This window comes from Pistacia vera, unplaced genomic scaffold (genome assembly GCF_008641045.1).
Source record: "Pistacia vera cultivar Batoury unplaced genomic scaffold, PisVer_v2 Contig787, whole genome shotgun sequence".
NCBI lineage: Eukaryota > Viridiplantae > Streptophyta > Magnoliopsida > Sapindales > Anacardiaceae > Pistacia > Pistacia vera.
In genome coordinates, this window is record NW_022196653.1 from 368,486 (window position 1) to 384,765 (window position 16,280).

General features: G+C 37.7%; 1 protein-coding gene and 1 non-coding gene across 2 annotated transcripts; one reads left to right on the plus strand and one right to left on the minus strand.

Annotated features, from left to right (window-relative positions):
• Positions 1-1,644: 1,644 nt before the first annotated feature.
• Positions 1,645-4,079, minus strand: LOC116116862. Its single transcript, XM_031402907.1, is given in 3 exon segments — positions 1,645-1,787; positions 1,877-3,011; positions 3,255-4,079. Coding segments are annotated over 3 exon segments (2,103 nt in total).
• On the plus strand, positions 3,607-3,713 carry LOC116116887. Its single transcript, XR_004125886.1, has one exon. It is a non-coding gene; the product is annotated as a small nucleolar RNA R71 (small nucleolar RNA).
• Positions 4,080-16,280: the final 12,201 nt, after the last annotated feature.

Below are 16,280 nucleotides of genomic sequence, written 5' to 3' on the forward strand. Positions count from 1 at the left end.
CTATGGTCCAAAATGTCCTCCACATGCATAGGTATGACAGAAGGTTAAAATAGGAATAAATTCATGTTCAGATACGCACATTCTTATCACTTGGTCAGCACAATGCTTCCACGGATATGGATCGTCCCAAGCATAATACTTAGCATCACTCTTGATCTTGTCCTTTTGAGCTTTAGTCAAATCATTTGGCAACACGTTAGTAACTAAAAAATTAACAATATCATCCGGAAATGTTTCTCGCAAAGGAATCTCATCGTTGTCACGAACCAAACGGCTAAGGTAATCTACTACAACATTCTCTGCTCCCTTTTTATCTTTAATCTCCAAATCAAATTCCTGGAGTAGAAGAATCCATATAATTAGCCTTGGTTTTGCCTCCTTCTTTGTGAGCAAGTACCTAAGAGCTGCATGATCAGAAAAAACAATGACTTTAGCACCCAACAAATATGACCAAAATTTTTCTAAAGCAAAAACAACAGATAAAAGTTCTTTTTCAGTTGTAGAATAATTGAGCTGGGCGCCATTCAAAGGTCCTGGATGCATAATAAATAGTGTGACACGCTCTGCCAACTCTTTGACCCAAGACAGCACCTAATGCGAGTTGCTTGCATCACACATAATTTCGAAAGGTAGATCCCAATTAGGTGGTTGTATCACTGGTGTTGTCATCAACAATGTTTTCAACTTGTCAAATGCCTCCTTACACTGCTCATCAAACTGAAAAATCACATCTTTTTGTGGCATGGGCAATGCGATTTTTGAAAAATCCTTGATAAATCTCTGATAGAAACCTGCATGGCCAAGAAAAGATCGAACTTCCCGCACGCTGGCGGGGTAAGGTAAAGCTGTAACCAAATCTATCTTAGACTTATCAACCTCTATTCCCTTGGATGAAACAATAAAACTATACCTTGCTCTACCATAAAATGACATTTTTCCCAGTTAAGAACAAGGTTAGTTTCCATGCATCTGTCTAGAATTAGTGTAAGGTTATGCAAGCATTGATCAAATGAATCACCATAAACACTAAAATCATCCATAAAAACCTCTATAATTGACTCAACATATTCTAAAAAGGTACTTACCATACATCGCTGAAATGTAGCGGGAGCATTGCAAAGACCAAATGGCATTTGGCGATAAGAGAAAGTACCAAATGGACATGTGAATGTCGTCTTCTCTTGATCCTCCGGTGCTATGACAATCTGGTTATACCCTAAAAATCCATCAAGAAAACAGTAGTAAATATGACTAGCTAATCTCTCAAGCATTTGATCAATAAAGGGAAGTGGAAAGTGATCTTTTCGAGTTGTTGAGTTCAACTTCCTGTAATCAATGCACACACGCCAGCCTGTCTGAACACGTGTAGGGACCAACTCATTGTCTTGATTCTTCGCAACTGTAACACCAGATTTCTTGGGGACAACTTGCATTGGACTTACCCATTTACTATCAGAAATCGGATAAATTACCCCAGCATCTAAAAGCTTTAGGACTTCTTTTTTCACCACATCCATCATTGGGGTATTTAATCTACGTTGCGTTTCCCGTGTCGGTTTGGCACCTTCTTCAAGCAAAATTCGATGCATGCATATGGAAGGACTAATCCCCTTAATGTCAACTATGGTCCAGCCAATCGCTTCCTTATGCTCCTGCAGCATTCGAACCAGTTTCTCTTCTTGATTGGGTGTTAACTTCTTCGACACAATTACCGACAGTGTCCCATTCTCTCCCAAGTACACATACTTCAAATGGCCCGGTAATGGCTTCAACTCCAATGTAGGGGCCTGCAAAACAGAAGGCAATAATTTCTAGTGAGAATCAGGCAACTTTATAAAAGAAACTCCATACCTTTCTATAATCGGTTTTAAAGAACGTAAAGCTGCCACTGTCTCCTTCAATTCTTCACTGAGCTCTATCTCTCCTTTCTCCTCTGATTCCACATGTTTGAGAAGGGCAACCTCTAACTCATCTTCATTTTTTAACTCAAAGATCTCTTGTACTATGGAATCAATAGGATCAACAACATCAATAGCAAAAATAGACTGAACATCAGTTGGATATTTCATGGCATCAAAAATATTAAAACGAATTACTTCACCATCAAATTCCATCGTGAGGGTACCATCATGAACATCTATTTGTGTCCCAGCTGTATTTAGCAATGGTCTTCCTAGTAAGATAGGTACAAGGTCAGGAGAAGAAGAATCATCCATATCCAAAATGTAGAAATCAGTAGGAAACGCTAACTCATTAACCTGTATAAGAACATCTTCAACTACCCCTTCAGGGTATGCATTAGTGCGATCAGCCAATTGGATAATAACACCAGTATCTTTCACAAGACCTAGATTTAATGAAGCATAAATAGATCATGGCATAACATTAATCGAAGCTCCTAAATCTAACATAGCTCTCTCAATTCTAGTGTTACCTATCTTACAAGGAATTGTAAACATACCTGGATCCTTGCACTTGGGAGGAAGTTTTCCAAAGAAAACTGCTGACACATTTTCTCCCATTATTATCTTTTCATCACCGTTCAACTTCCGCTTATTGGTGCATAGCTCCTTAAGAAATTTTGCATACCTTGGCACTTGCTTAATTGCGTCCAATAGAGGTATATTCACTTCCACCTTGCGAAACATCTCCAAAATTTCTTTATCCTTCTCTTCTTTCTTTGACTTCGCGAATTTGCTAGGAAAAGGTAAAGTATTAGATTGAAGTTGAATTGAAGGGTTAGGAATTACCTTTGATTCAGTTGTAGCCTCTTCTTTCTCAATTTCATCTTCAATTTCTGCTTCCTTTGCCACACTTGGAATGTTCAGCTTCGGTTCTTCCACTTTCTTGCCACTTCTTAGCGTCACTGCATTCACATTTTCCTTTGGGTTCACCACTGTTTGAGAAGGCAACTTCCCTCCAACTTGAGCCTCTAAACGACTTATAACAGTTGCCATTTGATCCATCTGATTCTCTAAACTCTGAATACTAGATCTTGTATCTTGTTGAAACTGTTTGGTATTCAAAGCAAGGAACTTAACTATATCTTCCAGGGATGAGTTTGAACTCTGTGAGGTAAGTTGCTTCGGTTGAAACCCTTGTTGTTGTCTATTCTAGAAGAAATTTTGTCCACCTCCTACTTGTCTATTTCCTCCATAACTGAAATTCGGATGATCCTTCCAACCTGGATTGTATGTGTTGGAGTAAGGATCATACTGCCTAGGTGGTCTAGGAAAGTTTCATGCCGCATTAACCTGCTCAGCCCCTTCCTCTTGAAGTGTTGGGCACATGTCCATTTGGTGTCCCATTGTCGAACATATCCCACAAGCTTTTATATGTTGTGCATTCCCTACAGCCAATTGTCTAACAAGAGAGGTAAGATCAGATAATTGTTGTTCAATGGAAGATATACTTACCTCGTTCACCCTTTTGGGTGCATCTTGTCTTGTACCAAACTGTTGGGAATTGGCAGCCATGTTTGAGATTAACTGTTTGGCAGCTTCAGGAGTTTTATCCACCAATGCACCTTCACTTGCTGCATCTATCATGTTTCTTTCCATAGGCAGCAACCCTTCATAGAGACATTGAATTAACAACTGATCACTTATCTAGTGGTGAGGACAGCTTCCACATAGCTTCTTGAATCGCTCCCAATATTCATATAATGTCTCCCCATTATATTGCCTTATACCACATATCTCTTTCCTGAAGGTGGCAGCTCTGGAGGCTGGGAAATATCTTTCTAAAAACAGCCTTTTCATCTCGTTCCATGTTGTGACTGTCCCCGATGGTAGATAATAGAGCCAATCCTTTACATCATCCCCCAATGGAAAAGGGAAAGCTCGCAACTTAATCTGCTCCTCTGTCACCCCTGTTAGTTTCATGCTTGAACAGACTATATGGAACTCTTTTAGATGTTTATTTGGATCTTCACCTGCACGACCACGAAATGTAGGCAACAAGTGAATTAAACCAGACTTAAGTTCAAAAGCAACATCTAAAGTAGGGTTTTGAATACACAAAGGCTGCTGATTAAAATTAGGAGCAGCCAACTCCTTTAATGTTCTGCCAGCAGCCATCTCTTCTTATATTTCTGAATTTGGATCACTGGATGAACTGTGGGATGCTGAACCAAGGGCTATATTGAGACAAGGAGATGAAGAACTTGCTTGACGTGCCTCTTTTTGCAACCTCTGTAAACTGTGCTCGATTTCTGGATCAAATTCCAACTCTCCTGTAAAATTGGATCGAGTCATAAACCACTAAAATCACCAATTAAGCCCAAATAAATAAAAACTAATAATTAAAAATTAAAAAAAATAAAAAATAAAATTTTTTCTTGACAGAAACTAAAACTGGCCAAAAACCCTATTAAATGATCGAATTTGATGACGAGAGGGTAGGGCTAGAATCATTTCTAGTCTTGCTCAGAATTTCGTTTTCTTCAAAACGGGTAGTCACAGCACTCCTAATTCAATCAAAATTTCTCTTAGGAATAGTACTACTGTTCATGTTGAATAGTACTACTGTTCACAATTTTTTTTCTTCTTTTTTTTTTTTTTTCAAGAACCTGAAAAAAAAACAAAATCACAATTGAACAATTGAATAAAAAAAAAAAACACACACACAACTAAACACTGATTAAATGAAATAACAAAAGAACATAGAACATAAAAAATAATCGACAAAGAACATTCCCCAGCAACGGTGCCAAAATTTGGTAGCTTGCCAAATGCACAAAATTAATTAACCTTACTAACCTAACTACTAAATTGTACATAGGGTGAGCAAGGGTCGATCCCACAGGGAATGATTCGATTAAATCCTATATTCTATGCCAATAACCACAACGAAGACAACAGGAAAATAAAATAAAATCCTAAACAGTAAACACGACAGCAGAATAATGAAAGGGGTTGTCATCAATGCAATCGAAAGTGAAACAGATAAATCTCCAATGGTAGAAAATATCAAATTAAAAACTACCAGTTCTCGGTTCAAGATCCACCTAAACATGCATTGGATATGAACTAACCGTAACATTATTCTATCTCGTTATTATGGAATTATTGACTCTAGGAAACAACAAGCTCTGTTACCCGAATTTTCCCTTAATTGTCACTACTGAAATAAGCTCTTCAGTTAGATCCTAACCCTTGAACAACCTAGAATAAGCTCTCTAAGTTTAATTCAATGGCAACCTTAAGAATTAGGAAAATAGATCAATCCAAGCAACAATCACGCAAGTTTGGATTATTTAACCTAGGTTATGTTATTCAAGATAACAGACTGAAAACTTATCCGTAATCATCTATCATCATGTGTTAATCATTGAATAGAAAGAGGACAATTACGTATCACAATTCCTAATTCTAACAGATAAAATTTTGATTAAACAATTCAGCAGGCCATTACTAAATCACTCAAACACAATTCATAAACAATTAAAACAGAATAACATAAACAATTCCAATAAAAACGAGATTAAGAACAATGTTACTGAAGTTAAGTTACACCAATGACATGAATTTAGGCTTCAAAATCCCCTTGAACTGAAGAAAGATCAACTGCACATCTTGACGTAAAAAGTAAAAAAAACTAAAAAACTAAACTCTACTGCTGTTCCCTCTCTCCCCTATTTAACCTAACAACTCATCAATAAATAACATGTGTTTTCCTTAATTCTACCCCAAGAATCACAGAAATTACTTTCCTAGATCTTTCCTAAAAGATAGACTTCCAAAATTGTCAAAATCTTATCAGATATGGAAAACATAATTCGTCTCCAGCTTGCACCAGGATTCTCGCAATGTATACAAACTTTTCTGGGCTTGATCACTTCATAAAAATTTTAGTCCCAGATGTGTAGATGAATCTGGGCTTTTGAATCGCCTGCTTTCGATATCTGAAACTCCAGTTAGGCCCATTTGAAGACTCAACACTCAGCCAGGAATCCTTCTACGAGTAGGATTCCAGGTCCGGTTTTGCAACAACTAATGAGGACCCAAACGAACTCAGATTCTCACCCATAATACCTTCCTGGAAAGCTTGATTTGTCTAATTTACTTTTTTTGAAGAACACTTTTGCAATTGAGAAATCTGACTCCATGTAAAACCTAAAAAATGCAGCACTGGTCAGAATAACAAAAATCTGGAATTTCCTAATCTTTTCTCACTTATTTCATAAAGTCTATCCAAATATGCCAAACTTACAAAATAGACTCTAATCAACTCAACTAGACATAAAACATAACAAAAATATAATATGGAAGGAATAAAGAAATATATAAATTACACTCTTATCAGTAGTCAAGCAGCTCAACATGGATTTACGAGCTATTGGGGAAGAAAGGATGCTGACTTTGAATGAACTCGATGAGTTCCATCATGAAGCTTATGAGAATGCTAGAATGTACAAGGAAAAGCCCAAGAAGTGGCATGACAAGCATATCAGGAAAAAGAACTTTGAAGTGGGTCAGAAAGTGTTGTTGTTTACTTCTAGACTTAGGCTTTTCCTTGGAAAACTTAAGTCTAGATGGTCCGGACCCTTCATAGTTACAAGAGTTTACCCATTCGGAGTGGTGGATGTGTCACATGAAGAAAAAGACACATTTAAGTTCAATGGCCAGAGGTTGAAGCCATATATCGACAGAGTGATGAGTTGCAAGTCAATTCCCCTCCGGCTTGACATTCTGATATGAAGATTTGAGAAAGTCGAGCTTTCGACTATAAACAAGCGCTCCTTGGGAGGCAACCCAAGTGTTTCCAATTGTTGTTGTTTATTTATTGTTTTGAAGTTGTTTAGTTTTCTTATGATTTTTAGATGAAGCATAATTTGTGTGGTTTTGGGTGTTTCAGGTGAATTATCGAATCCAGGCGAAAAATGGAATTTTTCCAGTTTTCGCCGCGGTCAAGAACAGCAAACTACATTGTGCAAGAAGTGGAATTCGAAAAGTCCCAGGCTTTGCCGTAGCGAAGTATTTTCTTCACCGAGGCGCTGTGGGCTCTGGAATTTTTTGCCGCGGCGAAGAATTTGTTTTCGCCTCGGCGAAGAAAGTTGGGCGAAATTGGCTAAGGAAAGTTTGTCGCGGTGAAGAAGTTTCTTCGCCGAGGCGCTGTATGCAATGGATTTTTTCGCCGCGGCGTCGACTGGGTTGAAAAATTTTTATTTGTGAATTCATAACTTCGCCGCGGCAAAGTCTGCTTTTTATAAATACCCACGCGACTTTTCATTTTTCACGCAAAAGTTCAAAACACATTCGAGAGCAAAATTTTTCCTACTTCAATCCAGAGTCTTTTCAGCACATTCCCATCACTTTTCCTCATTGCTTAACCCTCTCAAACACCAAAACAACTCATTTTAACAACGATTTTTGCAAAGATTGAAGAAATTTTGGAAACCCTTGGTTTTCAAAATTTGGGGATCTAGCCATTTGAGCCGCAATTGATGAAATTGGTGGTAAATACTTCTTGGGATTGGTAAGATTTTGAGTTCTCCAAACTTTTTATTGATCAATTTCGATATTTTTGAGTTGAATCTGAGATTTGGATTGTTGCGTGAGTTGTGGAACTTTTTGTGGTGTTTGTGCTTTGATTGTGATTTAAGAAGTGTAGATCTTGATTGTTGTGGTGTTGAGGAGTGTGGATTTTGAATTTTGGAGTATTTGGTTGATTTTAGAAGAAGAGTAATTTTGGAGGTCTAGGTGCGATTTTTGGAAGTGCCGTGGTTTTGCAAGATTGATTGTGGTTATTTGCAGGGTGCTTAGAGTTGAATAGTAGATTGGGGAAAGGGCCACTTAAAGTACTTTCCAAGGGTAAAGGAAAAGGGAAGAAGATAGATGACCGATTTATTAATGAGAAGGCTCGGAAACGATATGAAGGGGCCATCCAAAGGAAAGATAAAGGATTTATTGTCGAGCGGGGGTTGACCACTGTTTATGCTGAAGAGTGGAGTGTAGGGCGAAAGTGGAATGCATTTATGGATGAACCTGCAAATGTGACCGTAGAGCCGATAGTAAGAGAGTTTTACGCCAACCTCCTTGATTGTGATTCTGGTCATGTGTTTGTGAGGGGCATTGATGTGTCATTTGATGCAAAGATGATCAATGATTTCTTTGATTTGCCTCAAATTACCCGTGATGAGCATGAGGAATTCAGGAATACACAGTTTGAAGATAATGTGATACTTCCGGTCATAACAAAACCAGATACCACTTGGGAGATTTCAAAAAAAGGAAAGAAAAGTATCAAGGGAACCAATCTGACACCGATAGCTAGGTTGTGGCAATACTTTATGAGTGCAAGGATGATGCCGGAAATGCATTATAGCACAATGACTTATGAGAAGGCATTGTTACTCCATTCCATTGCCACAGGAAAGAAAATAGATGTGGGAAACATTATCCTGAATAGTATTAAGAATGCAGCTCAATCAAGGCGAGGCAGTTTTCCATTCCCACATCTCATTACAGAGTTGTGCATTCGAGCAGGGGTTGAGAAGACTAAAGATGAACCACTTATCCATGCTACCCCAGCTCTCGACACAGCCTACTATCGCAAGCTACTTAAGTGTCAACCTAGTGAGCAACCCAATGAGCAACCCAGCGTCGGGACAAAATGACAGAGAACCACACAAGGCACTGCCACATCATCCAGTTCCACAGCCACTATGAAGGAAATGATGCAGCAGATGCTGGGTCAGATGAAACGGATGGCAAAATGTTAGGATTGGCTGGCAGAGCAGACCCAGATGATGTATGACCTGCAGAACAGTTGCTTCACCAAGCTCAACGTTGATACTTCGGAATTCCAATGGCCTAACTGGGATTCAGAAGAATGGATGGGCTCTGACTCAAAAAAGGACGATACTGAGGGAGAGGAAGAGGCCGAAGAATGAACCTAAACAGCTGTTTTTGTATTTTATTTTTGTTTGTTTAAGTTATTTTTGTATTTTTATTTCAAACAGTGACCTAATTTGCTTTTTGTTTTGGATTGTTTAAATTTTGTTTTAGTTTCCTAGTAGTTGAAAAGGCGAGATTAGGATTGTAATATTTTCACATTAGTTAGTGAACTTTTCTAACACAGTGGACACCACAGTTTTTCAATTGTTTTTCAGAATTTGGTGATGAAAAAGCCAAGGACCAGGTGTGCATGTTGTTGAGCGAAACTTCAACTTCACGGATTAATCAGGGAACTATCTCGTACCTTTGTAGATTTCTGTTTTTCTATTCTTAAATTGTGCATAATGTGACATTGGGGACAATGTCATCTTTAGTTTAGGGGTAGGAAAAATTTGAAAAAATTTTATTTGTGTTTATTTTATTTTCATGTTTTGTTATGTATGCCAATGATGAATTGTATAAATCTATGATGAGAATAGGGTTGTTGGGATTTTATTGTTGAGAAATGTTAAACATTGCTTCAAGTTTATGTTGATTGACTGAATTTTGCTTAAGGTTCTTTGAGTGGTTTAGCCACCATTTTCATTATTTCAGCATGCTTAGATTCATTTCATGTGGTTAGGTAAAGTCTTGATAATGTTGGTAGACTCTAGAACCTAGTTTAGAAATGCTTGAGGCGAAATTCTAGGAATAGACATTATTGAGGAAGTGATTTAGGTGATTTTTTGGAACGTTTGAGCCTTTCCAGTCGATCATGAATTCTATCTCTAGTTAACCATTTGAACCTTATGAAATCATCGTTGTCCCTTTTTTGTGTTCTTGTGCAACCAATAATGCCCGAACCTTTCACCCTAAACACGTCCGCAACCTTTAAGAGAATTCTAAACCTAATGCAAACACAAAGAGCTTGGAGAGTTGTGTGAATGAACTAAAAGATTAGTTTGGGGGTTGTGAAAAGGGCAAGAAGAATAAAAGGGGTAATTAACCTCAATAAAATGATCATTGCTATTTCCAAAAAAAAAAAAAAAAAAAAACCAGAATTTGAGAATTGCAATGCAGTTGAAAAAAAAAAAATGAGAAGTGCACATGCTTGAGGGTTATAAATTGGTTGACTTTGTAGTGGTGGTTGAGGAAGAAAATGGAAGTTGATTTGAGTCTCGATGTTTGCTTAAAGAAAACTGAGTTCTCTTGCTTTGTTAATCCTATCCGTTTCTTTAAGCCCACTAATCGAGCCTAACGTTACAAGCCTGTAAAGACCTTCTGATCTTTAGTAATGTCTAATCCTCATTAGTAGAGAGTAGTTCGATACTTAGGCTTATGGAGTCTGCTGCCATTTGATAAACTTTGCATTTCTGCATAAAATAATCCGGGAAGTTGGAATGTGGATTGAAGTGGGGATCACCTACTCGGGGAACAATAGAGAAGATAGTCGATGCAACTTATAACTTCTTGGAGTGTTTGTTGTTTTTCTTTCTTTGTGTTTTGTACCTGATGCTCGGGGACGAGCATGTCTTTAGTTTAGGAGTATTTGATAATCCGAGAATTATACTATTTTTATTAGGCTTTTTGGCCGGATTGTAGATACTTCTTAGTTCATTTTTGCCTGAATTGCTACTTAATTCTTTACATTTTGTGTTTCAGGCCAAAATGGACACTTTGATTAAATAATGAGCGAATTGGAGTTTCTGGACCCAGAAGTAAGCGGATCTCAGAAGTTGGGAGAGTTCTGAAGCAGAGTGAAGCACTATGAAGCTTGTTTCCATGGGAGAGCATCGAATATCGAAGATTCAAGCAAAGAAGCAAGTCAAGGGCAATTCTATAATTTCAGAATTCTTCATGAAGGTTCGTCGGGGCGAAAACTATTAAGCACGAGATTCTATTTTACCTCGTCGCCGCAGTGAAACTCTTTCTTCGCCACGGCGAAGTCTGCGAATTTTAGTTTCTTCAAAACGCACAGTTTTATTTTAGGAAAGTTTTAGGTCTTTGGGTGAGATATAAAAGAAAAACTTTACCATTTTCGTAAGGGTGGTCCAGTTTTCGTCTGTTCTCATTGAGTTTTGAATTGATTTGATATTTAGAGAGAAGATTTGAGCTTGAATCATGTGGATTCTTCAACTAGGGGAGATCTCTACTCTTTTCTTTGCATTTCAATATGTTGAACATTGTGTTTGTTGTTTTTCTTCCTGTGTATTTTGATTTAGTTATGAACTAACCCATTTTGGGTTAGGGTTTTGATTAAGTTCAGATTTCTATGGGTTAATGAATTGATTACTATTATTTCCATATTTTAGTACATAGATTGTGTGGTTATTCTGTTTTTAATGGAATTTATTTGATGAATATGATGAGATTGATAAATGAATCATGTTGAGCTTCTTGGGTAATCACCATTGTAGTATTGAATGCTAGAGATAGATTTGAGAATCAATGAAATCAATCTAGGATTCCATTAGCTTAATGAACTTGGATCTATTATTCTTCAATTTGTTGGGTGCAGAAGTATAATAGGGAAAAGTAGGAATTCATAGCCTGAGAAGGTATGTTTGACAACTTAGAGAATTCGATTTACAATCTGTGCATGTGAGTGTGGAATTAACATAATCAGTAGAATTCATCCATAAAGTCCGAATGAAGTCAAAACCCTAACCGTTTGTTAAATTGATATTATTCTTGCATTAAACTCTTGCTTCCATTAATTAGTTTTTAATACTTAGTAAGTTTTGTTTCAGTTTTAGTTTTAATCTCTCCCATTAATCCAAACCAAGTCGGTTCCTCCAACTTGGAAAACACTTAAGAAAATTAGTGCTTAGCAACCAATCCTCGTGGGAACGATACTCACTCATCACTTTATTACTTTGTGCGACTAGTGCACTTGCTATTTATGCATGTTGTAGTTACAACGCATCACTAGTCAGCAGAATTCTACTTATAGCCAAGCTCACTTTGTTTCTACTGGACCAAGGGCTAGAATTCGAACTGATAATGGTGCAGTTTTTGGACAGTCTAGGACTTATTATAACCAACCATCTCATGGTTTTGATGTTGCTACAGCTTTTACTTCAATAGATCCAACATGGTATACAGACTCTGGAGCAACCGATCATGTGACCTTTGATCTTGGACAGCTGCAAATCAGTAAGACTTGTGAGGGTGATGCTCAACTTCAAGTAAGCAGCGGTGAGCACCTTTCTATCTCTCATACAAGCCATTCTATCTTACCTAGTTCATTGCATTCCAAATGTTTACATCTTAGGAATATACTTTGTGTGCCAAACATTACAAAAAATCTGCTTAGCATTTCTAGGTTTACCAAAGACAACAATGTTATTATTGAGTTTGATGCAAATTGTTGTGTTGTTAAGGACAAATCCACAAAGACAATGTTACTGCAAGGGGGCCTTAAAGGAGGTTTATATAATATTCCACTTGCTTTGTTCCCTTCCACTGCCTCATCCTCTACAGCCTTATTCACATCACCTACCCATTGTTCATGATCCAATAAAGTAGCTCCTGTCCAATTCTCAGGAGATGTGTTGTTTAGTCAGTCTCATGAGTCTAGTAGTCAAAACAAGTTAGTTGTACCTACTGATATTACTTTACATTGTAATCAGTCTCAAATGCAAGCTACTAATAATCTGTCTTCCTTATCATCCCATAATTGGTTAGACAATAAAGCTCACCTCTCATGTAAAAAAGTTTGTAACACCTTTGATGCTAATAAAATTGATCATTTGGTTTCTCAAACTGCTTCAGTTTCTGATGTTCATTCTGCTAGTGACATATTTGATCCTAATATGCATAATTCTGATGGCTTACAACCTACATGTGTCACTACTTTGGATAAGTCTGAAGCAAAGTCTATGAGTAATGCATTCTTATGTCCTAAGTCTGAGATGCCTTATGCTATTCAAAATAAACTAAGTCTGCCTGAAAATGTGCAGTTAACTGCTTTGCATGCACCTAATGTGTCACATATTAATATGCATGAACAAAATCTGACTAAGTCCGAATTTCAAAATAATGTTCAATGCTTGCTATTAATAAATAATTCCCTTCCCATATGATTTGGCATAGGAGGTTAGGACACCCCAATTCTACTGTTTTTTGCAAAATCATGTCCTGTTTTTCAGGTTCACAACCACAATCCTCACAATTTCCAAAATTTGAAAACTTCTTTTATGATGCGTGTCAGTTAGGCAAACTACATCAAAACACTTTTCTTTCCTCTCAATCACATGCCCTTGAACCTCTTGGCTTAATTCATAGTGATGTTTGGGGTCCTGCCCCTGTAGTTTCTGTTGAAGGTTTAAGGTATTATGTTCGATTTTTAGATGATTTTAGCAGGTTTACATGGGTTTTTCCTTTAAAAACAAAAGTTGAAGTTAAGTCTATTTTCATCAAGTTTCATCATCTTGCCAAGAGGCAATTTAGCACTAAACTAAAATGTCTTCAATCCGATCAAGGAAACTCTCATTCTTTATCTTAATGACTCAGGCATTCAATTTAGACTCTCATGTGCCTATACTCACCAACAAAATGGTCGGAGTGAGCGTAAACATAGACATATTGTAGAGACCGGTTTAACATTACTTGCACATGCATATATGCCCTTGCATTATAAGAAGTTAGCATTTGAGACTATTACTTTCTTAATCAATAGAATGCCTACTGATGTCTTAAACGGTGATACTCCTTATCTCAAATTATTTCATAAACAACTTGCCTATGAGAGTCTTAAAGTGTTTGGGTGTACTTGTTTTCCCTATCTTTGTCACTTTAACAGCCACAAGTTTAGTTTTCATTCCTCTAAGTGTGTGTTTATGGGCTATAGTCTAATCCATAAGGGGTACAAGTGTTTAAGAGAAGATGGAAAAAATTTTGTCACACCTAGCTAGTGTCACCTTTAATGAAACATAGTTTCCCTTCCAAAACAAACAGTTTATTGACCCTTCGACACCTCTTCCTTCAAACGCATTCCTCTCACCTTACAGGATAGCTCTATCACTTCTTCCTCATCTCCTATACCCTGTTTCATACTACCCAACTCTTCTTCGGTTGCTCCTATTCCTCATGTAGTGACAAAGCCTTCAAACAAGGTTGTCCTTGATGATTCAACGGTTGCTACTCATACCCTTTTGCCTTGTATCAAATTACCTACCTTTAGCTCCCCTACAAATAATCAGTCATCTAATCCTCACCCACCTTCCACTACTATACATTCACCTAACCAACATGCCAGCCCACACCTTCTTGGTATATCTGATACAGCCCAAGTTCCTTATACATCTGATACTGCACCTTGTAGCAGCCTTTTAGCACCTTGTAGCAGCCCTTTAGACTTATCTATATTGCCATCAGCATCTGCTCCCATGTCCATCACCTCACCATCTACTAATATACTGAATACAACACTTTGTAGTAGCTTTTTAGACCTTTCTACATTGCCATCAGTATCTTCCTTACCTGTGATCAGTTCAGATTGTGTTTTGTCTGCCTATTGTCTTGAAGTTGATTTATCATCAGCATAAGTCTCTACTGATTCAATGCCAGTTCAACATGTTCCGAATTTACACCCTATGATTACAAGGTCAAAATCTGCTACTGTTGTCTCCAAATCAACCACTGGTCTAGTTTCAATTGAGCCTGACATTTTGCTGCATTCAGCCTTCCTTACTACTGGTCAAGATGTTACAGAACCTAAACCCAATTCTGCAATTGAAGCACCTGCAAGTCCAGCTTGGAAAGCAGCCATGCAGGTTGAGTTTGATACCACTGGTCCAGTTTCAACTAAGCCTGATATTTTGCTGCATTCAGCCTTCCTTACTACTGGTTAGGATGTTATAGAACCTAAACCCAATTCTACAATTAAAGCACTTGTAAGTCCAGCTTGGAAAACAGCCATGCAATTTGAGTTTGATGCTCTTGTTCACAATAACACTTCGTCTCTTGTTTCATTCTCTTCCAACATTAATATTGTGGGTAACAAATAGGTTTTTAAAACCAAATTCAATGCAAATGGCAGTCTCCAGAAATACAAAGCTAAGCTAGTGACCAAGGGATTTCAACAAACACCAAGATTGGATTACTTTGAAACTTTTAGTCCTATCATCAAGCCATCAACCATTCACATTATTCTAACCTTGGCAGTTTCCAATACTTGGGATATGCAATAGATCGATGTGAATAATGCCTTTCTTAATGACACTCTAAATGAGACAGTATATATGCAACAACCACCTGGTTTTGAGTCCTTTGATCACCCCTCTTTTGTTTGCAAATTGAACAAAGCTTTGTATTGATTGAAGCAAGCCCCCAGGGCATGGTTTGACAAGTTAAAAACTGCATTTTAGCTTAAGGGATTTTAGAACTCCATCTCAAATTCTAGCTTGTTTATTTTCAAGCAAAATTTTGTTGTCACTTATGTTTTAGTATACGTTGATGATATCCTCATTACTAGGTCTAATCCTACTTACATTAGTCAACCGATGAAAGATCTTAATGATGAATTTGCACTAAAAACTTTGGGGTCTCTGCAGTATTTCTTGGGTTTGGAAGCAACTAGAACTCCAGTTGGAATCCATCTCAAACAAACTAAGTATGCAACTGATTTACTTGTCAAGACCAATATGCTTAAAGCTCATGCTTTTTCTACTCCAATGGCTGTTGGCACCAGGTTATCTTCACTTGACAGTCTAGCTTTTGAACATCCCAGTTTGTACAGGAGCACCATTGGTGCTCTTCAATATTTGACCCTCACTCATCTTGACATCAGCGTCCTTATTAACAAGCTTAGTCAACACTTGCAAGCCGCAACAAACTTGCAATGGCAAGCATGCAAGAAGATCCTTCGTTACATCAAAGGTACACTCTACTTTAGACTACATTTTAAGCTAGCAGCCCCCTTACATATTGAAAGTTACGTTGATGCCAATTGGGGAAGTAGTCCTGATGACTAAAGGTCCACAAGTAGGTGTTGTGTTTTCTTAGATCCAAACCTCATTCAATGGAGCTCTCGCAAGCACAAAGTGGTTGCATTGTCTTCAACTGAGGCTAAGTACAGAGCACTTGCTCAAACTGCTACTGAGGTAGCCTGGTTACAGGATATGTTCTTCAAATTAGGCCTAACTTTTCCTACAACTCCAGTAATATGGTGTGATAATGTGAGTGTTAGAGCTCTGGCCTCTATTCCGATCTTTCATGCACGGACCAAACACATTGAACTTGATGCACACTACATTCGTGAACAAGTTTTAACCAAGAAGCTGGTGGTTCAATATGTGCCATCTAAACTTCAAATTGTTGATCTCTTGACAAAACCTCTCTCAACTGCTCAATTCAGTGAGCTCAGAAAAAAGTTGATAGTTCTTGAAGGTTCTTCCC